Source organism: Plecotus auritus, assembly GCF_963455305.1.
Source record: "Plecotus auritus genome assembly, chromosome: 7".
NCBI classification, from domain to species: Eukaryota; Metazoa; Chordata; class Mammalia; order Chiroptera; family Vespertilionidae; genus Plecotus; species Plecotus auritus.
The window spans coordinates 101,089,405-101,110,672 of record NC_137774.1 but is presented as its reverse complement, the minus strand read 5'-3'; the positions used below and the strand labels follow the sequence as shown (position 1 = coordinate 101,110,672).

Sequence of the window (21,268 nt, the reverse complement as noted above, 5' to 3'; positions counted from 1 at the left end):
CAGGGATAATACCCAAGTCTGTGACCTTAGCTGTGTGGAGAATGATGGTGTGGCCAAGTGAGGTTAAGTTTGAGCTGGGCAGCCGATGGCTGTCCAGGTGGAAATGCCCAGGAGCAGATGGATATCTGCACATATAGGGGTCAGCGGCTGAGTGAGAAAAGAACTGGACCAAGACTTTTAATCTGTAGGGAGGAAAAAAATAACTGAGCCTTAAAATAAAAAGAGAAAGAATGTGAGACAGCACCAGGTGCTATTGGACTTAGTGGTAGGAGCTAATCTTGTTCTAAATCGTTTTCAGAGGAAAAGAAGTAGAAACCAAACTGTGGTGGCTAAGAAGTAAAATGAGACAGGAAAGTGGCAGCAGTGAATACAGGTGCCTCCTTGGGATGAGAGGGGAGGAAAGATGCAGAGGGTTTTATTTGTAGGGTTGATGTAGATTGCCGGTTGTTTGTGGTCAGGTGCAAAAAGCCAGAGATCGGTTAATCTTTTTTTTTTTTTTTTTAAGGGATAGAATAGAGATAGAGACCAAGAGGCTCAGGGATGGACTCCGGCCTGGAGAAGGTTTGGGGAATTTTCCATAGCTGCTTGCCAAATAACCTAGTTTATGCTGCCGACAGTGTGTTTAGAATTTCAGCCTTTGGCAAAAAGCCTATGTAGCATCTTCCGGTTACAAGCAGAAAGCACCTCTATGACTGTCCATGTGATTTTAGGAAATAAATACAAAAACTAGCAATTGTATATAACACCTTGCAATCTTCAGACTGGGTTCACAGTTTCATTTGCCTCTATGATCTCCTCTTAGCTGTGTGTGTAAACATAAACATATATGTCTATATGTCTATGTATATGTGTGTTCATATGTATATACACACACTTGTATATACTTGCACATATATGACTCTACTAGTATATATGTCATTGTAGGGAACCCAAGGTCAGAGCAGATACGACTCAACAAACCTTTCACAGTCCACATATGATTTAACCTCAGGTCTCCTGGCTTCAGATTCCTAAAGGCAGACTTTGTCACTCTCATAATTTGGCCTAGAGAGTGCCAGTATAGGCACTGCCGCCTCCACGTTGCTTCCTGGTTCACCAGGCCTTTCAGCCTCAGACATTGGGAATCTCTGCTCTGGCACCTTTGGTGTCAGAAGAGCTCAGTGGTTTCCCTGTGCACCAAAAAGCCACCCCTCTTCTTCTGGAAGCTTCTCCCCTCCCATCCTCCTGTGTTCTGACTTAGAGGATTCCCCAGATTCTACTCTCAGAGCTTCTCTAGTGTAGGCTCTTCCTTACCTCGCTCGTACTGGGCTCCATATACTTGGAGGCTTTAAGGCTTGATTCTCAAATTCCCTCATTCTTCTCTGCTACCCAGTTACTGCCAGTGTTTTGATACAGTGTTTCTCCCCATTCCTACTCAAGGCCCTGCCAACCCACTGCTCTTGGGGGCCACACAAACTGGGTGAGACTCCTGTTTCAACCCACTGGACAAGTGACTTGGCCTATTGAAACCAGTAATACCTCCTAGGCTACTGTGTGGATTTCAGGAGAGAATGTGTGTGAAGGGTCCAGCTCAGTGCCAGGCTTAATCAGTCGTAGCTCCCCCCACCGGAGTGGCCTGGAGCTCGTATGCACGTTTCCCAGCACTGAGCACACTAATATAATAGCAACACTAGTAGATCTAAAAGGCAGTTACCATTTAATTGCTGGGGCCCCAGCCAGCCTGGCATTCCTCTTCACTCACTTCTAATTTGGAGCTAGGGGTTTTCAGTCCTACCCTGGCTGGTCACGAAATCACTGCCTTAGAGAGAATTGAAAATAACTTCAGGCAGCCATTGATTACAAGATAAAAGAGTTGGCGATTCCCTCCATTTTGTTCTATATAAAAATACCAGTTTGCTCCTGGCCAGAGAACACATCAGATAATTTTAAGCAGCATCTTTCTGTGAAACATTCTTAGTAAATCATCCAGCTTGGTCAGACCAGCCTGCTCTCAAGAAGGCACACCCTCCCCCAGATGCTCTATACTGATCTTCATTAAAATAAATTAGTGCCCTTCTATAGATTCAGAATCAAGTTTCAGGCATCTCTTCTTAAAAGACATTTACTTATATTACATACTCAATTTAAAGGAGTAAATGCCCTTCCCACGGGCTGCAAAGTTTGTTTATCTTTGCGCTACTGTGAGAACCTGATGCCCAACCCAGCATTGCATGAAGTAACAGCAGCCTCTAGTCAGGAGGAACCCAAAGAACTTTAAGATTTTGAATCCGCAGCCTTCCTATAAGAACAGCACATGTGCGTTTGAGGGGGCCTGGATCGCCTTAAGCCACGCGGAAAGCATTTACATCTGAACCACTTTACATGTGATTGGGACTTAAAGCAAATTCTAAATAACTTCAGCAGTTTGCCATTTGGAAAACAGCCTGGGCCATATACGTTCTCCCTTAGTTCTTTTTCTGTTAAATCTTATGCCAAAGTAAATGGAAGCTGTGGAGAACCTTTGAACTCCTCAGTTCTCAAATGACCTCAGTGAAGTTGGATTGGCAGAGCCTATGTTCAGTGTCCCAAGGAAGATTTTTTTCCTTCCTCCTTGAAGCGTACACATGACCATTGACTTCCTCGGTGGAGGATGCAGCATTGCCTCCTGGGCCCTCGGGCGCGGGTCCCTGCTGAGAAATGGCTTTCCACTGTCAGGGGCTCAGCAGTTGCACAGTTTCTTGGCACCTCTGCTTCACAATTCAGTCAGCTTTGCTTTTCCCTGCCCCTCTCTGTTTCAAGAGAGCCGTTGAAAGCCAGAGGTCTGCAGAGTTCAATGCCATCTCTTCCCGCTGGTTAGGGCAAGTGGTTTAACTTCTCAGAGCTTCAGTTTCCTTTCCTGTGAACTAAAGACTAAAAATGGTCCCACCCATATGAGTCCCTTTCTTGTCTGAATGTTTTATTTTTGTACTCATGACCAGACAATTTATTATACCATATTATTCATTACTTATTAATTTTTAATAAATAACTATTTAAATATACTTTCTAATAAGTGACATAAATAATACATGCATTATACATCACTGTGTTCTTACAACTAGACTATGTGCCCCTTGAAGGCAGGGACAATGGCTTCCACTCCTGTGTATCATTCTTAGAGTCCAGTGTCTTGCTGAGCACAAGATAGATTCTCAGCAGACAACCAACTGATGCAGTCTTACAAAGATAACTCTGTAGCCCTACTTTGCCATAGTTAACGAAAGTATTATCCATCAATCAAGCCAGTATTCACGAAAATTATTTTTACTTCCCTTACATTTTAATGTATGCTATTTCTGAACCCTATAGGGGAAAAAATAACATATTTTACACTTTTGCCCTAGTGCAAAGGAACATATTATATGTTTGCTGATCCTTTGAAAAATGAATGTTTATGTAAGCCTTTTTGGGGGGAGGTGGGGAGGGTTTACAAAACATTTTTTTAACTCTTTTAGCCCTGAGAAGTCAGTATTACTTGCCATAAATTGTTTGGGCATATTTGAGAAATAGCATCACAAAGACAATTTCTTAGTTCATTCTGCCTATGGGGGCAGGAAGGGGGGTCCTGAAAACAGTCTTTTTCTGTTTCAAGTAAGGCATCTTGAACTGGTGTGGCAGAATGTTTAAAGATCTCTCCAAGACCCATTGTGTGTGTTATTATCATTGGAGGAGGAGGGAGATGACTAATTGCTATCCAAAAACATGCATGACTTGTATATTATAAACCTAAGGACTCACTTCTCAAAAGTTTATTATGGCCTCTGTATGTTAAATGTACAAATTGTAAGTCATTAGGGGAAGATCAAGAATAGTCAACAGAAAATCCACCATCTGACTGTATGTGGAGAAGCTGTGATGAAGAACTGGTGGTTTGGGAATCAGTCGTACCTGGTTTTGATTCCTGTGTCCATTACTCAGTACCTTTGAGCAATTTACTTTTCCTCTCTGGTTTTTTGTTTTCCTCATCAGTGAAATGAAAATGATATTAAGGATTATGTGAGGTTAACTTTATAAAGCCAAACATCAACATAGTGTCTGGCTCAAATTGGTGTTAAATGATAGCCAATATGAGCATTATCATGGTCTTATTACTATTACTATCTTATTGTTATTATTATTATCATTATCATTAGAAACTTAGCCATTTTGACTGACTACAGTTGACACCAAGGTAATGAATATTTTTTTCTGAAAGAAAAATATGGTGTCAGGTCTCTGAAATGATTTCCTGTCTCAGTAGCCAATGAAAGATCGAGGGTTTACAGGGGTGGGCAAACTTTTTGACTCGACGGCCACAATGGGTTCTTAAACTGGACCGGAGGGCCGGAACAAAAGCATGGATGGAGTGTTTGTGTGAACTAATATAAATTCAAAGTAAAGGAACGGAGGGGAGAGCAAGAGAACCGGATAGAACAGCCGGATCCGGCCCGCGGGCCGTAGTTTGCCCACGGCTGGAACGGGAAGTGTTAGCCCCCCAGGCTCATCCTCCCCAATGGAATTGTGGGGCCCAGCTTTTTTAGCTGCTAACACTGCCATAAACCTCTTACACATGTCCTTAGTTAAAGGGTTGGTGGGTGCCAAATACTGATCTTACCCTTATGTAGATAAAATACCAGCTAATTTTTTATAACTCTAATCTTTTTTTTTTTTTTTTTTAGGCCAATGTTGTCCTAGTAAAACAACTGTCCTTTCCCTGAAAAACCCTGATTTGTAGCATTTGCTCATTCCCATGGTGTAAATATTCCAAGCACACCCAATTTCAAGCTCCTAACATGAAGTTACTAACTGCAGAGTTGGAAAGAGATGTGCACAATTGCTCAAGTCAGTGCAAGCTGGCTCCAGTACACCACTGGGTGGACTGAAGCATGTATTGTGACAGTATAGGATAGGATGATTGACAGCAAAAGTTATAAATAGAGGGAAAGTAGCTTGTCCCCAGAATGGATCATTATGACATGCTTGGCCAAGAGAATTCATACAAAAAAATGAGTTAATGTCAGATTACTTGAGCAACGTGTTTCAGTATCATTTTTCTGTCCTTGGTCTGTACTCTCCAATCATACTAAGGACAGAAATCTTTTCCTAGCCTCTTGTGCCCTTGGGGGAGGGAAGAGTCTCCTTAATGGCTCTCTTCCTTTCTTTCTCCCTTTGTTTCCTCCTCTACTGCCTTCCCAAGTAGTTTCTATCGTCTTTTTTGTAATAGTCACAATCGCTTGAGATCACCAGAACAGATAAGACTATTCATACTTTCCAAAAATGGTAGAGAAACTAGAAAACTACTGTACTTGTTAAATCTCTATCATGTTATTACTGTCAGTGGTAATTTGCAATTTTTTTTTTTTTTGGTTATTTGGCAATCTTCATTGTTATTCAGACACACACACTTTAATTTTTTTCCATGAGTGAAAAGGGTCACTTTAGCCACTGACCACCTTTCCTTCACTGTCACAAATTTATTCTCTCCCTCATGGTTGTTGAAAACGCTATGACACTCATCTAGGAAATTGCATTACAGTGTTATAAATACATTTCTGAGAACTCTTAATTAAGTGATGATACCTAAAACTTTCTCATCACAGTTAAGTCCCCAGAGATGATAAAACAGAATCCTCTTGGAAACTGTTCTGTTTTCAGCAGCTCATCACTGGAGCAATCTTTGACAGACCATCTTTGAACTGTGAGGGTGACACCAGTTGATGATTTTGTCAACATACAGTGGATTTAAAAAAACGCAGTTCTTCTCACTAAAGACCTCTTACAAGTTATTGGAATGCCTAGTGGCTTAAACTGAAGAGAAGATCTTTGAGATCACCGATTTGCCAGTTACCATGAAGCCATCTGTAGTCATGCTCGAGATCATCGCTTGTGCCACCCTCATCCTGGTGAGCTTGGTTGAAAACGTGTGTTTATTTTATTCTACCAGAAAATGCATCACTGGGCATTTGCAAACATCCTTTTTTTTCTGATTTTCAGTCTTATATTTGTCCAACTCATGAAAAACGTAGTGGTGAATGTCATGAAAATTGTTTATTCTTTTGGTTTCATGTTGGATTCAGCTGGCTGCAAGGTTCTGCACTTCAAGGCAGCCCTGATGACCTCATTGGCCATCTGGCTCATGTTACACTTTGTGTTGCTCTACCTCCAGAAGCTTCACCAAACTGTCCACCACTTGAGGGAGGCTCAAAATCTGGGCTGTCAGAAGCATTCCTTGAAGGTGGTTGCTGCACTTTGGATGGCTGGTGTGGCTGTGTACATCCCAGTGTTAATTTATACTGGAAAATCAGAACACTCGAATGCAGGAAATGGTCCATACCCCTGGTCCTCTAACAGAATTTACCCGGATTGCCTAACTGACTGTGGAAGCAAGCAGGTAGAGTTTTACTATGGGAAAGTATTTTTAGTTCTGATCCATATGCTTCCTTTAGCCATTTTAGTCTTTGTCTGTTTCTGGGTGTCATGTCTCCTTTTGGAAAGAAAGAAGATGACATATGGCGACATGTGGATTGGAGAGGATGACTCAGAGATTCTTAAAGGGGCCAAGTTCAGTATTTTATTAATGTGGCTGATTGCTCCACTTTGGATTTCTCACTTTATCTTCCTTCATATGTTTCTTAAAAGACTTGGCAGCCTGTGTCTTTTATCCAGCTGTTTTCACAGCCCTCTCTTCAGGCTTCTCTACTTCCAGTCCTTTCCTGCTTATGTTGGTGAATTACAAAGTGAAGTTGGTGTCTTTCTGTGGTGCTAAAGAGGAAAAGCCTACACCACAGCCTGCAAATGTTATTCTTTCTCCATATGCTAATTAAAAAACTCGGTTTTAATCTGTGGGAAATGAGCCCCATCATTGGAAAGTGCAGCTAAAGTTTCCATGGCTTGCATCAATAGACCATTTCTGAAAGGAGGAGCTGGAAGATGATTGACTCCTCCCCCCAAAATAGGCTTCTGAGGGAACTTGTGTAAGAAGAAGATATATGAACACAGATAGTCATCACAGCATTTGTTGTTTAGGACAACACTAAGATTGTTCAGTAGAACGTATACTATGACTCAATGATCACAGCCTGGATATGAGCTCAATGTAAACAATATTATTAAGTGTTTACTCTGTGCAAGGTATTGTGTTAAAATTGGCATAATCAAACTGCAGGTCCCACTTCCTAGCTGAATTCCTACAGATACTCAACAGTGACCTTGTGTTTTCCTCTTATGTTTTTCTTGAAACGCTTTGCCACATTGGAAATGCATTAGTTAAGTATGCAGTGTGCGGTTTTTGTGCTGTTAATCATAGTACCTCATACAAAATAGAAGTGTATTTTGTTCATTTTCCTTCCTTTAAGTGTCTTCAGTAAATTGGGGCTAGATAAAAGCATTGGATTAAAGAATTAGTGTTTGCTAAATGACAATATCTGTGTATGCATTTATGTGCCAGTATTGTTATTACAGACATTTAGCCCACTATGCTTGCTTAATAACCTAAATATCAAACTATACTCTTCTTCAGAAAAAAAGGGACCTTTATTTTATAGGGAGTTTATTTCTTCTTTTGGTTATTAAATTGGAACATTTTAATTGAAGGAATTGATAAAATCTTAACAATCTGATTTCTGGATTTGGATTCAGTAAAAATAAGCACATCCTATATCCTAATATGCAAATAGACCAAACAGCGGAAACCTTGGTCTAATGACTGGTTGCTATGATGCACACTGACCACCAGGGAACAGACGCTCAATGCAGGAGCTGCCCTCAGCCCATAGGTCCCAGGCCAGCCAAGGCAGGTGCCAGCAGGGGCCCCCGATTGCCCCACTAGTCACCCAACAGATCACCAGCCAGGCCTAGGGACCCTACCCAGTCACGAATTTTGTGCATCACGCTTCTAGTTATAATTATATTTGAAAATACATGAGCAGGATTTTATTTTTCACAGCTAATATATGCATTTGGACTGCTCTAGACTCGATGACTAATTATTTTAAATATCTTATGATGCGTACATGTTGTGTAATCATTGAATTTTAAGCTAATTGTTATTAGATTCTTGCATTTTTCTATTTTCCTCCTTTATTAGTAGACATGAGATCTGTTATATTGTAGTTCTGATGAATGGATATCCCTACATTGAGATTCTTGCTCTAAAAAGGCTGCATATAAAATTATAAACCTGGATCTCATTAACAGGAGAAACTTACAAAATATTTGCTGCCATGAAGTACTATGGAGAAAGGAAATTTTAAAGTAACCCAGACCCAAATTTTGTAGGGTTTTTATTCCAACGTCTGTCCCTTGTATAGTACTGGGAATTAACCTGAGCACACACACACACAAACACACAAATTTGAGACCTTCTGAGGTTTCTGGGTGGTCTTCATGGGGAATGCTTAGTGAAGTCCACTGAGGCAGTTTAATCAGAAGGGCACTAGGCATGGATCCTGCATAATGAAGTTACCATCTGTGGAAAAGGGGGATGTGGGGAAGAGGTCACCATCTTTTAATTAAGTGCAGATGTAGTCCAGGCTGGGACAAGTCATTGATCTTAGATAGCAGTTCTCAAATGTGGTTCTGGGACCAGCAGAACCAACATCACCTGGAAACTTGTTAGAAATGTACATTCTCAGGCTCCAACCCAGACCTACTGAATCAGAAACTCTTGGAGATGGACTCAGCAATCTGTTTTAATAAGCCTTTGGGATGATTCTCATGCACGCTGAACTTTGAGCACCACTGGTCTGGTGTTGCCCAGAAGTTTAGTCCTCGCAAACACTGAGAGGTATGAGAGTGAAGCCAGGACAACTGACTCTTGATCTGGGTAGTCTTTAAAGCTCCCCATGCATTTTGCTGTTATGTCTACTCAGCTCTAAAATGGGAATCAGGATTGTCATCTGTACTCCATACATTCTCAATAATAATTGCCAAACAAATCCACTGTAGAAATCAAGCAATCTTTGCAAAATCAGGAGTAAAGCATGACCACTTCAGGTGTGCCAAAAATTTGGAACTTGGATTTGGATAGTTTCCTGTACATGACTGTGTAAGGGATCCAGTTCCCAAATTATTCCATAGTTCCTTTCCAGAAGCCTGTGCAAGCCACAGTTGGCTTAAGCCCAGGCTCAACTTCCTAGTGCTAGAAATGTTTCCTTTTTCTTCCCAGATACTTTCTTTCTGTTTGGACCGCATTAGGTCATAGTTTTGTCCTTGTGGAATCAATAAGTTTCATCTACAACAGAGAGTAAATCATATTCTCATTGAATGAACATTTCAGTTTTCTTTTTAAAAGTATTTTCTCTCTCCTTCTTCCCCTCCTCCTCCTCCCTCCCCTCTCTTAAACCTCCATATTTTATTCACATTCATGGTGGGATCAGGATGGCTGATGACGTAGGATAAGGGAAGTTCAGCAGAGAGTGTCACTGTAGCACCCTGGAGAGGGGTTGAAGTGGGTCAGGACTGTCCTGAGGTCCTGGTTTTGCTTCAGGGGTGTTTCTACTGCCATCTCAGACCGCACAGAATCTTTGAGTTAGAAGGTAACCTATTCCTCCTTCCCAATGTGTGATCCTGTTTTTCCTCCCTCTAAGGATCCCTCCAGACCTCCATATGAATGGGTTCTTAGTGGGGTGATTATGATCTCATAAAGCTGCCACCCCACAATCAGCCCATTCCAGGTGTCATTAATAGGAAGTCTTTGCTGAGTTTGGCATCCCTGAAATTTCTTCTAGGGACTGTCCTTGAAGGCAAATTCTCCTTTTATCTGATGGCTCTTTAGATCCTTAGAGCGCAAGAAGAGTGCTTTTGTCTCTGCAAGTTAGATGTTTCCTTAGCTGTGCTACATGACAGTTTTCCAAACACAGCCTATCTTGACTTCCTTACTCTGTCTTAGGACATTCCAATTTACCTGTGGCGTTCTTAAGAAGTGGCATCTAGAACTGAATACAATATATTTTATCTTGCATTTATGTGTATGTTTATAAAGTTTTTTCTGTTGTGCATTCTTTTTACTTCTCTTGTGCAGCTACTGTGAACATGGATATTTTTCCTTCTTTCCAAAAATAATTTTAAATATTAAACCCACTTTTAATCTCACGCACACACAAATTTAAAAGTATCTCTACCTCTAGGCTTAAAATGTAATACTTTCAACAATAACGATAAATTAAAAAATATATAAGGTCTTTTCAAGCTCTGAACTTCTAATATAAGTTGGTTCATGCTCTGTATTAAGATTTTAGAAATAATTAAATGACCCCCAAATCACTTGCAAGTATTTTAAACTATAATCTAGGGCTGCAAACTACTAAAAGGCCAACCACTATGAGGATTTGTCAGAGCAGTCCTGACATCTAGAATTCCATAGCCAAATCATTTAACACTTAAATATCATCGTAAGAGAAAATCTGATTAATACTATCTTACTTGCCCTTTAAAATAAAGTGCAAGGAAAGATCATCATAATCAGATTTTCTCTTTACGATGATATTTAAGTGTTAAATGATTTGGCTATGGAATATACTAGTAATGTTCCAGAGACTAGATCAGTGATATCTGTGGGCAAGGTAAGTTAGGGACGTAAAGGTCTATACACGTTTCTCTCATGATGATGATCACTCCTACCATTTTCATTTAGTCTCTGCCAGAGAGAGGAAAGAACAATTCATTTGGAGTTACAGTTGGTAAACACCAAAAGCAATACAATCCAGGGCTGAGGATGTCTGTGGAATTCTGACCTATATGATTTAAAGACATGCCCACATTTCAGAGAAATCTGGGCAGGGGAGGTGAATCAGAAGAGCTCTGGACTTGTTATTGGGCATGGATTGTTGGAGCTGATGTTGACCCTACTTGGTAGTGCACAACCTTAGCCAAACATTTCTGAGCTTTGCCATCTGTAAAATAGTTAGAATATGATTGCAAAAGGCAATACAGAGTTGTAATAAATAAAGTCAAATTAAAAATATAGTGAAGGTGATTTTAAAAAATGTTTTAACAAATGTAAGGCATTACTTCACCATTGCAGTTTTGCATGCTGAAATAATGAAGAAAAGCAAATTTAACATCAGAACTCCTGGCTGTGTGTCTGTGAGGCAATTATAGAAACTCTCTGAACTTTGGTTTCCTTGTCCCCACGAAAGACATTATAAAGGTATTAGAGGCCCAGTGCACGAAATTCATGCACGGTGGAGGGGGGTGTCCCTCAGCCCAGCCTGCACCCTCTCCAATCTGGGACCCCTCGAGGGCAGTCAGACATCCTCCTCACAATCCGGGACTGCTGGATCCCAACTGCTTGCCTGCCTGCCTTCCTGATTGCCCCTAACTACTTCTGCCGCCAGCCTGATCACCCCCTAACCCAGCCATGGGCAAACTATGGCCCGCGGGCCGGATCTGGCCCGTTCGGCTGTTCTATCCAGCCCGCGGAGCCGAAAGAGTGGAGGGTTCTCTTGCTCTCCCCTCCGCTCCTTTACTTTGAATTTATATTAGTTCACACAAACACTCCATCCATGCTTTTGTTCCGGCCCTCCGGTCCAGTTTAAGAACCCATTGTGGTCCTCGAGTCAAAAAGTTTGCCCACCCCTGCTAACCACTCCCCTGCCAGCCTGATTGATGCCTAACTGCTCCCCTGCCAGCCTGTTTTCCCTTAACTGCCCTCCCGTGCAGGCCTGGTCACCCCTAACTGCTCACCCCTGCAGGCCTGGGTCCCCCCCAACTGCCCTCCCCTGCAGGCCTGGTCACCCCTAACTGCCCTCCCCTGCAGGCCTGGTCCCCCCCAACTGCTCTCCCCTGCAGGCCTGGGTCCCTCCCAACTGCCTTTCCCTGCAGGCCTGGTCGCCCCCAACTTCCCTCCTCTGCCAGCTTGGTCACCCCTAACTGCCCTCCCCTGCAGGCTTGATCGCCCCCAACTGCCCTCCCTTGCAGGCCTGGTCCCTCCCAACTGCCCTCCCCTGCTGGCCATCTTGTGGTGGCCATCTTGTGTCCACATGGGGGCAGGATCTTTGACCACATGGGGCAGCCATCTTGTGTGTTGGAGTAATGGTCAATCTGCATATTACTCTTTTATTAGATAGGATAGAGGCCTGGTGCATGGGTGGGGGCCAGCTGGTTTGCCCTGAAGGGTGTCCCGGATCAGGGTGGGGGTTCCCTCGGGGCGTGAGGTGGCCTGGGCGAGGGGCCTGTGGTGGTTTGCAGGCCAGCCACGCCCCCTGGCGACCCAAGCGGAGGCCCTGGTATCTGGGGTTTATTTATCTTCTACAATTGAAAGTTTGTAGCCTGGAGCAGAGCCAAGCCTTCTGCTTGCTCCATGGTGGCAGCCATTTCTGTTTAGATTTATGTATCTTCTATAATTGAAACTTTGTAGCTTTGAGTGGAGGCCTAGGCTGGCAAGGGCAGGCGGAAAGCTTGGCTTCCTCCATTGCCGGGGAAACCCAAGCCTCCCTCCTGCTCTCTGTGGCCATAGCCATCTTGGTTGGGTTTATTTGCATATTCGCTCCTGATTGGCTTGTGGGCGTGGCTTGTGGGTGTAGTGGAGTGATGGTTAATTTTCATATTACTCTTTTATTAGATAGGATGTGTGTCTCAGGGTCTTTGTGAAACATAAATAAGAGATCCTATCTAATAAAAGAGTAATATGCAAATTAACCATCATTCCGCTACACCCACAAGACAATCAGGAGCGAATATGCAAATAAACCCAACCAAGATGGCTATGGCCACAGAGAGCAGGAGGGAGGCTTGGGTTTCCCCGGCAATGGAGCAAGCCAAGCTTTCCGCCTGCCCTTGCCGACCTAGGCCTCCACTCAAGGCTACAAAGTTTCAGTGATAGAAGATACATAAATCCAAACAGAAATGGGGCAGTCAGGGAGCTGGAAAGAGCAGGAGGCTAGGGTTGCCCCTGGTGATGGAGGAAGCCAAGCTTTCCGCAAACCCTGGCTGGCCCAGGCCTCCGCTTAAGGCTACAGAGTTTCAATTATAGAAGATACATAAATCCCAAGAGAAATGACTGCCACCATGGAGCAAGCAGAAGGCTTGGCTCCGCTCCAGGCTACAAACTTTCAATTGTAGAAGATAAATAAACCCCAGATACCAGGGCCTCCGCTTGGGTCGCCAGGGGGCGTGGCCGGCCTGCAAACCACCACAGGCCCCTCGCCCAGGCCACCTCACGCCCCGAGGGAACCCCCACCCTGATCTGGGACACCCTTCAGGGCAAACCAGCTGGCCCCCACCCGTGCACCAGGCCTCTATCCTATCTAATAAAAGAGTAATATGCAGATTGACCATCACTCCAACACACAAGGTGGCTGCTCCCATGTGGACACAAGATGGCCACCACAAGATGGCCAGCAGGGGAGGGCAGTTGGGAGGGACCAGGCCTGCAAGGGAGGGCAGTTGGGGGCGATCAAGCCTGCAGGGGAGGGCAGTTAGGGGTGACCAAGCCGGCAGAGGAGGGAAGTTGGGGGTGACCAGGCCTGCAGGGAAAGACAGTTGGGAGGGACCCAGGCCTGCAGGGGAGGGCAGTTAGGGGTGACCAGGCCTGCAGGGGAGGGCAGTTAGGAGCAAACAGGATGGCAGGGGAGCATTTTAGGCATCAATCAGGCTGGCAGGGGAGTGGTTAGGGGGTGATCAAGCTGGCAAGCAGAAGTGGTTAGGGGCAATCAGGAAGGCAGGCAGGCGAGCAGTTGGGAACCAGCAGTCCTGGATTGTGAGAGGGATGTCCGACTGCCCGGGCAGTCGGATATCCCTTGAGGGGTCCCAGATTGGAGAGGGTGCATGCTGGGCTGAGGGACACCCCCCCCCCCCCTGTGCACGAATTTCATGCACCAGGCCTCTAGTTATATATAAAAGCACACAGATCCAGACCTTGGTGCAAAGTTTTGCTTTATGAATGTTTTTGTGGGTGTTCAAACAGAAAATATAATATCCCTTCCCCAGGAGCTGGTTCAGGCTCAATACATTCCATTGAAGTTTCCTTTTTGATAGCAAACATGCACTTGTATTTTCTCCAAACTTGCCAGAAAATTTGATATTCAAAGAAGATGTGCTGTGTTTACACTCTGGTTTTGGAAATACTCCCCCAACTACCCCTGCTTATCATCCCAGCTTGGCCCTCACAATTCAAGACCCCCTTTTTGTAGATAAAAAGAGTAATAGAGACTAAATCAGTATTATTCATCTTTCTGGAAATTCTATTTCAGAATTCTCACCTCTAGGCCTTTGCGCATGCTGTAACCATTACCAAACTCAAGGGATTCACTGCTTGGAGTGCTCTAGTCAAGAACGAGACGTGGTTGTCATTAGGTAGTTTTATTTACTTGCAGCAAGAAAGCTCGGTCTCCCCGAAGGGAGGCTTAGCCATTGCTTATGTACACTATTTGGTTAATTACATGTTGATTTCTTCTTGGCAGTGGCTAAACTTACCAGGTTGGGTTCTGGTCAAGCTCATCAGGTTACAGCTGCATCTGCAAAATGCCGTGCTGCATTTTAACATAGCAAGACTAGCATTTAGTAAGAACCGCCCAGACCTTGAGACCTTTGTCCTAACATCACTACTATCTGGAACACTTCCTTCTGCCCCTACAACTCCCTCTCCATCCACACCCTCATCTTCCAGCTTTCAGCTTAGATTTCACATCTACTAGGCAGACTTCCCTCATTGCCAAGGTCTAGGTTAGGTGTCTCAGACTGCTGTGCATTTATTTGTCTAAGCAAGGACTGCATTATATTCTAATGGTTTGTTTTCTTGTCTGTCTCCCTTGTACTGTATGCCCCGCACAGGCGTGGAGCGTAGTGTACATCTCCTCCAGCATGTGCACCAGGAATATTCCGTAAGTGAAGAAGTGGGTGAAATCTGACCAGCTTGTGCTTTCCCTCTGGGTCCCCCTGTGTGCTTCTTGGCTCTCCTTTAGTTGCCTCTTTCCAGTAGAAGTTTCTTGCCTCTATCATTTTTCTGCTTCAGGACTAGACATTTAGCCACTGCCATGCTTCTGGCGACTGTTAAGTCAGAGAGTGAAAGAAACTGAATCCAACATTTGGAATGAGTCGCTTCCTTGCCAGCCAAGCTACTGAGCCAACTGGGGACAACATTTCATATATTACACTTTTTTCCACCCAAGTATTCCAGTACTTAGTTTGTGATTTTTTTTTAAAGCTCTTGCTATAGTGAAGAAAGTCCGGTATCTTATGTGCAGGCTTTCAAACTGAAAATTTATCCCAATAAAAATTTGGCTGTGAGTGTGTGTAGGGGTATAGGGAATTACTCTGTTTTCCCAAGTATTGGCGAATTAGAGAGTAAAGAGAGAAGTTGCAATACAAATCAGTTGAGTTACCTCATCACCGAATGTACTCTGCTCATTTATTTTGACGAGCCTTAACTTACTTTTAATTGCTGGGCCTCCTAGTTTACTGGTAAATGTGGCAACAGCGACTTTGGCAAAAGAGGAGAAATCTGTGTAACACGAGCCTTCAGAACGAAACAGTGCTGACTCCTTGTAAAACGGAGTGAGGCAATTCATGCTAAGAAGAATTTCATTCGAGCCATTTATGTGATATGTGACTGTAGTCACAATCAGTAAGCCCCTTTTTTGTGAGCCAAGCACACCAGAGCATGTATGTTAAAGGCGTGTAGTTTTCTCAAAGAAATTTTGTTGGCCACTCCAAGCTTTTTCCAGTGATGCTGCCATTCCCCAACAGATTTTTGGACGTCTCCGTTTGGAATTATTTTCAGAGTCAATTTTCAAGTCACAACCAAAACAATTTTTAAAATATCACCTGAATATCAGACTAGTAGAGGGGGAGGCTATTTTTTAAATTGCTTGTCTGATTTTTATTATCCAGTAGGTCTCATAGTTGCTTTGAGCTCTTTCCCAAATTGAATCTTACCTTAAAGGAAGCTTTTGGGCCATCATTGAGGCCACTCATGAGAAGGTGACATGGTGTTGATAGACCCATTAGGGCTAAGGAGCCCCTCCCACAAACTTTAACAGGGACTGGAGGAACTTCTGTTCTTGGCAGTTTATCAAAACTCAGTGGAGTAGGAAAAACCCTGCAGACATTGAGTATAGTTGATGCTGCTTATTTTGTTCTTTGTTTTCTCCAGCCAAGCATCCGTTTGGAGTTTGAGTAAAGTTTCTCCCAGTGCTTTGGGCACATCAAAAGAAGGGGGGGGGGCAATGTGTCACCAGCAGATTCTGCACAATATGCAGGTCCCACCTCCTAGCCCTGTGTCTGCACGTCCCTACAAACTTTCCTACCCAAATTGGTAGAGCTGAAACATTGGAAAATATTTCCTTTACTTTTTTCTAGTCTCATCCCCTGCCCAATCTCCGTCTTCACCTCTACCCCCTATGAAAATGTTAAACACACAGCACGCCTGCCTAATTGAATGACAAAATTGAAAATTGCCAGCATCAGTGAAGAGCAATTAAAAGCTGAGCTGAAATGGACTCATGGGTACTGAAGGCAGGCAGACCTCGTGAGAGGTCTGTTGGGTGGTAGGGGTAGCAATACAAAAGAAAGCCCCAGGGACCTCAAGGAACCTGGGCGGACAGACTGCAGCTTGTAGGGCCAGGGCTGAGAGGGTGGGGTGCAGCACAAATTCATAAATGACTGGGTCCTGGGATCCCAAGCAGCCCAAGGCCAACTATGATGCATAGTAATAAAATCTCATGTAAAGGATTTTAAGCTGCACTGCCCTTTCTGGGGAGGCTGAAAATATTTTCACATAGGCATGAACCCACTCTCATTGGCCTTGAATAAGGTTGGCTCTCTTGCGTCCAAGCTGCTGGTCTGGCCAGAGGAAGGATGGCTTCGGTCTTTTTTTGGGCTTGCACTTGGCACACAGCTTCCCCTCTACTCACAGCAACAGGGAGGTGCCGCCATGTAAACCCACAGTGCCCATCACAGGCATGATCCCTTCCTTCCTCTAGTTATAAAAGGAGGGAGATACAACCTCCACCTCGTAACCCTTTATTATGTTCCTGAAGGTTTTCTTTTTCTAATACTGTGAGATAGAACGAAGGCCCTGTAAAAGCACAAATTGTAACATGCTGGTAGTTAATTTGTAAGAAATTTTATTTTATTGCTATTGTGGTATGAGAATTTAAAATAATCTTAAAATACAAATGAAGTAAACAATACTGGCAGGAGGCACCAATAAGAAAAAAAGTAGGAGGAGGGGGGTGCTTATTGTTTAATACTGAATTCCTTTGAAAGGCCCTACACTCAAATGCCCCCAAGGCCAGGCAGGGCCTGTCCATGAGGAAAGCAGATGGGAGGGGCTGGTGGACTGGGGAGAGGCCTCCTGGCCAGGTAGGGCAGCTGCAGCTCCGCTGACGCCAACTCTCGTCATGCGGAATGCAGACCTGTGCTGCCACAGCTTCAGATATTTTTTAAGTGAAGCCAGAAGTCCAGAATTCAATGTGAAATCACCCAAGGTCTACATGTTGGCAGCTGATCTGATTATTTTTAAAACGCTGTTAGGGCCAAACACATCACATCTGTGGGCCAGACTCGGCTCACGGGCCTCGGGTGTATGCCCTCTGTAGCTGTGCGCTCCATCAGAGCCCGTGCGTCCTTGGTCAGAAAAGGGCCTTGCTGGTTTCCTGGGGCTGGTGTGCAGGGTGGAATGGTGCCAGCCGAGCAGGATGAAAAAAGCGCCCACAGCCTCGCTCGGTGTCCTTATCAGGTTGGATTATTTGCAGCCGCTGCTCTAACCTGACCTCATTCATCCCTTCCTATCATGGCCTTAATTCCACACCGGAGTACCGAGGGTGCCAGGTGCTCAGTGGACGGGCAGATGAGGAAGGAGGAGGCAATGACCATGGGACAACTGTGGACTCACCCTCAACTGAAAAGAAGCAATTAATGCGGGGAATGTGGCTGGGATTGGTGAACCACAGGGATTTTTGCACATTATAAATGAGGATGTAATACTTTTAAAGTGGCACCTTGCAAGAGAGAAGCTTTAAAACCAGACTAGATCCAGAGACATGGAAGCATGGAACAAGACTGATGAATCTCAGAGAATTTACATGCATAATATGCATAACCCCTGGGCACAGACTGTAGTGTGAGGAAGGCCTGGGTGGGGCGAGGAAGTGGGGTGGGAAGGGTCAGTGGGGGACAAAAGGGGACAAGTGTAATACTTTCAACAATAATGATTTTAAAAAAAAAAAAGACCAAAGGAACTGGGCTGTAGAAGAAGGCATCTTAAAGGAGATGGCTGCATTGCACATGGAGGCCCATTAGGAAGTAAAAGAGGGTCCTGGATGCTAGGACCCTTTATTTTGAGGTTGGACCATCCCACCCACTGAGATAAATATGAACAGTGGCCAGGGCTTCCAGCAATGGACTATAACTATTGTAACTCTTGTGTTCTGGACTACAGAATAAAGAATCTCATTGTCATCCTCCAAGTCCAAATGTAAAGATGTTCTGCTTTAAAATCATCTATAATAATAACAGTGTAATATGCAAATCGACTGAATGACCGAACAGCAGAATGGCCATCCAGACGACCATGCCATGACACGCACTGGCTCCAGGCCAGCCAAGGCGGGTGCGATGCGATTGGTCAGGGGACCCTGCCATCACCCCACGATCACTCTGCAGATGGAGGGGACCCCGCCATCACCCCACGGCCACCCTCTGCAAGGCAATTGATGGGGGGCCTCCGCGATCGATTGCCCCAAAGAGGGAGGCCCAGGCCACCCTCTGCGCGGCAATCGATTGCAGAGCCCCGGCCGGGTGGGCGGGGCCTCCCTCTGCAGGGCGGTCAATCTGGGGCCTCCACGATTGATAGGCCCACAGAGGGAGGCCCAGGCCAGCCAAGCAATCTCATCTCACGCCTGTTGCCCACAGAGGGAGGTGGCCAGTGGCGGGGGAGGAGGGTCAGTGCCATACAGATGGCAAGCAGTGGCAGTGGCGGGGGCGGGGCCAGCTGCTGGCAGCAGGGGGAGGGGGAGCCCTGATAGGTCCTGACCACCGACCAGGCCTAGGAATCCTACCCAATGGGTCCTGGCTTGTGAGAGGGCGCAGGACAGGCTGAGGGACCGCCCCTGCTCCCCTGCATGAATTTCATGCACTGGGTCTCTAGTGATTTATGTTATCCACTGGATATGTCCCATGAGAACGGCTACACTTTGAGTGTATGTTGCTTTTTATATTGTCAGAACGACTCAAACAGGGGCTCACTGATTACTTGTTAATTTGCATTTTGCGTTTCATTTTGTGTTACCATATAAGTAAAGACTCACTCCGTCCCTGCTTTCAGGAGTGTTTCTCTGCTTCATCTCCCTGTGTTTCCATGTCTGCATCCCATCCTACACCCAGCATCATCTTTGTGTTCACCAAAGCTATGAGAATAGTCTGTAATTCAACAGTGCATTGTGGAGAACAGACTTAGTACAGAGAAATTGGATTGGAAGGAAGTCTATTACTGACAAGCTGGAATCCAAAGAACCTGGATTGTCTCAGAACCCAGCAGAATGGAAGAGAACATTATTTTGAGTAATTTGCAAGTACGAGTGTATGTTTTTCTCTGAAAAGCTTCATGAGGATTAAGAGGAAAAGTGCTATTTTTTTTGTAACAAGCAATGTGTTTAAGACCTAGTTTTAGATTTCTAGAAATAATAAAATTTCTGGATATATACATATATTTATAAATATATATTGGTTTTTATTTTAAACCTTATTGTGATTTCAGAAGAACTTTCAATGTTTATTTTAAATGAATAATCTCATTTGAACATAGTAGTGGGATTCCTAATCCTTTCTTGGACCAATTCTGCATCTGCCATAATTTTAAAAATATAAAAAAATGGTACATTCATGTGAGAAGGGAAGGAGAGGAAACACTAAAACTCAAGTGATGGGTTTGAGGTATGGTATGGCAAGCAATCAATTTCTCCTTTATTGTCATTCTCTTCTTTGTGTAGCTTTTTAAAAACATACAATGAAAAAGCAATGCCTTCAGAATAAGAGTTTACTTTTAAAACAGGTATTTTTACATTCTTGATCTTATATTGATGAACTCGTTTTCATTGGCCTAGATTTATTTTCACTTCCCAGTAACGTATTCCTTACTCCTCTGCAAGATACCCCCTGATTAGAGAAGAAAACAAATTACTCCTCCAGTCTGAGTACATAAGGCCATTTTTATAATCAGGAAGACAGGTTGCAGGAAGGGGAATCTTGCTCTGGGAAGATGACTGCACACTAAGGCACTGCCGGGAGGTCTATATTTCTGTCTTGACGTCTGTAGGTGCCACTGCCACCGCCAACGGTGATGATGATAAGTGATGAGAAAATGAACTGGGAGGTGATGCATCTTCCTGACAGATGTAAGGAATTGCCACAGGCAGCCCCGAGGCAAGTGCTGGCTGCGGCCACTCTGGCGCCTGCCTCGGTCACTCTGGCACCAGCAGGCAGGGCTGCGAGAAGCAGGGACAACACAGTCATAACTCTGTGATTTCAATCTGTCCTTAGAGCCTCTTTTAAAATGTTTTTTTGAGGAATGAACTGGAGGTTGTGCTACAAATTCTGAAGTATCGTTACTGTTGATTCGTCGGTGTCTGTCTCGTACTTGTGTTATTGCTGTGGAGATCCAGTGTGCGTTGCTTTGCCAGGCGGGGATGTGCACCCAGGGATATACCCACACAGACATTGGAATATGGCTGTCCTAAGATGTCAGGGCACCCCATTCCCGAAGTCCTACTTTCACCCAAGGCGTCGTATGTGCTGTAGGTCTAACCACAGGGGATGCGTTAGACCTAGGGGGTGGAGGGGCAGGAAGGAGCAAATGAAGTAGAGGACCACAGGTACCCCCTGAGGAGCCACGCCGGGGGCCAGGAGGAGCCGCACTAGACGTTTCTGGAAAGCCAGCTTGGGGACATTCGAACAAAGGAAATGCACTCAAAGGCAGCACTGGCACCAATTACCTTTTTCATTTTGTTTGTTTAAATATAGATATGATTTTTGTTTGGAAAACAATTCACCTTTTTGCCTTTCTTTTCTATCTTGTCCAGGAATTTATGAGTGTTTGACCCGACTCAAAATGTGCAAAGAAGAATAATGGAAGCCCCTGAATACCTTGATTTGGATGAAATTGACTTCAGTGATGACATATCCGTAAGTATTGCTACTTGGAAGTAATGCTTTTGGGAGATTCTGCTTTCTCCTACATGGGCTGCTCACTCTGATCTAGTCACTATGTCCTAAACTCTTCCAGCCACATTAGAACTTGACATCCTGTGTGGCAGACAAAGTGTGGTTTTGG

At 44.3% G+C, this 21,268-nt stretch overlaps 1 protein-coding gene and 1 pseudogene across 12 annotated transcripts in view; both read left to right on the top strand.

Annotated features, from left to right (window-relative positions):
- The window catches only part of SNCAIP (synuclein alpha interacting protein), a 145,494-nt gene that overhangs the window by 53,712 nt on the left and 70,514 nt on the right, over window positions 1-21,268 (top strand). For 10 of the 11 annotated variants that reach the window (XM_080677750.1, XM_080677745.1, XM_080677751.1 and 7 more), the window contains exon 2: window positions 21,018-21,120. In XM_080677750.1, coding sequence (XP_080533876.1) covers window positions 21,064-21,120 — 57 coding nt within the window. In that variant the 5' untranslated portion in view covers window positions 21,018-21,063. Of the gene's footprint in view, window positions 1-21,017; window positions 21,121-21,268 lie in introns of those variants that run through there. The other variant, XM_080677744.1, reaches the window with a different exon arrangement.
- LOC308252728 lies at window positions 5,847-6,821 on the top strand (annotated as a pseudogene). The gene has a single exon. The product of its transcript is annotated as an uncharacterized misc_RNA (transcript).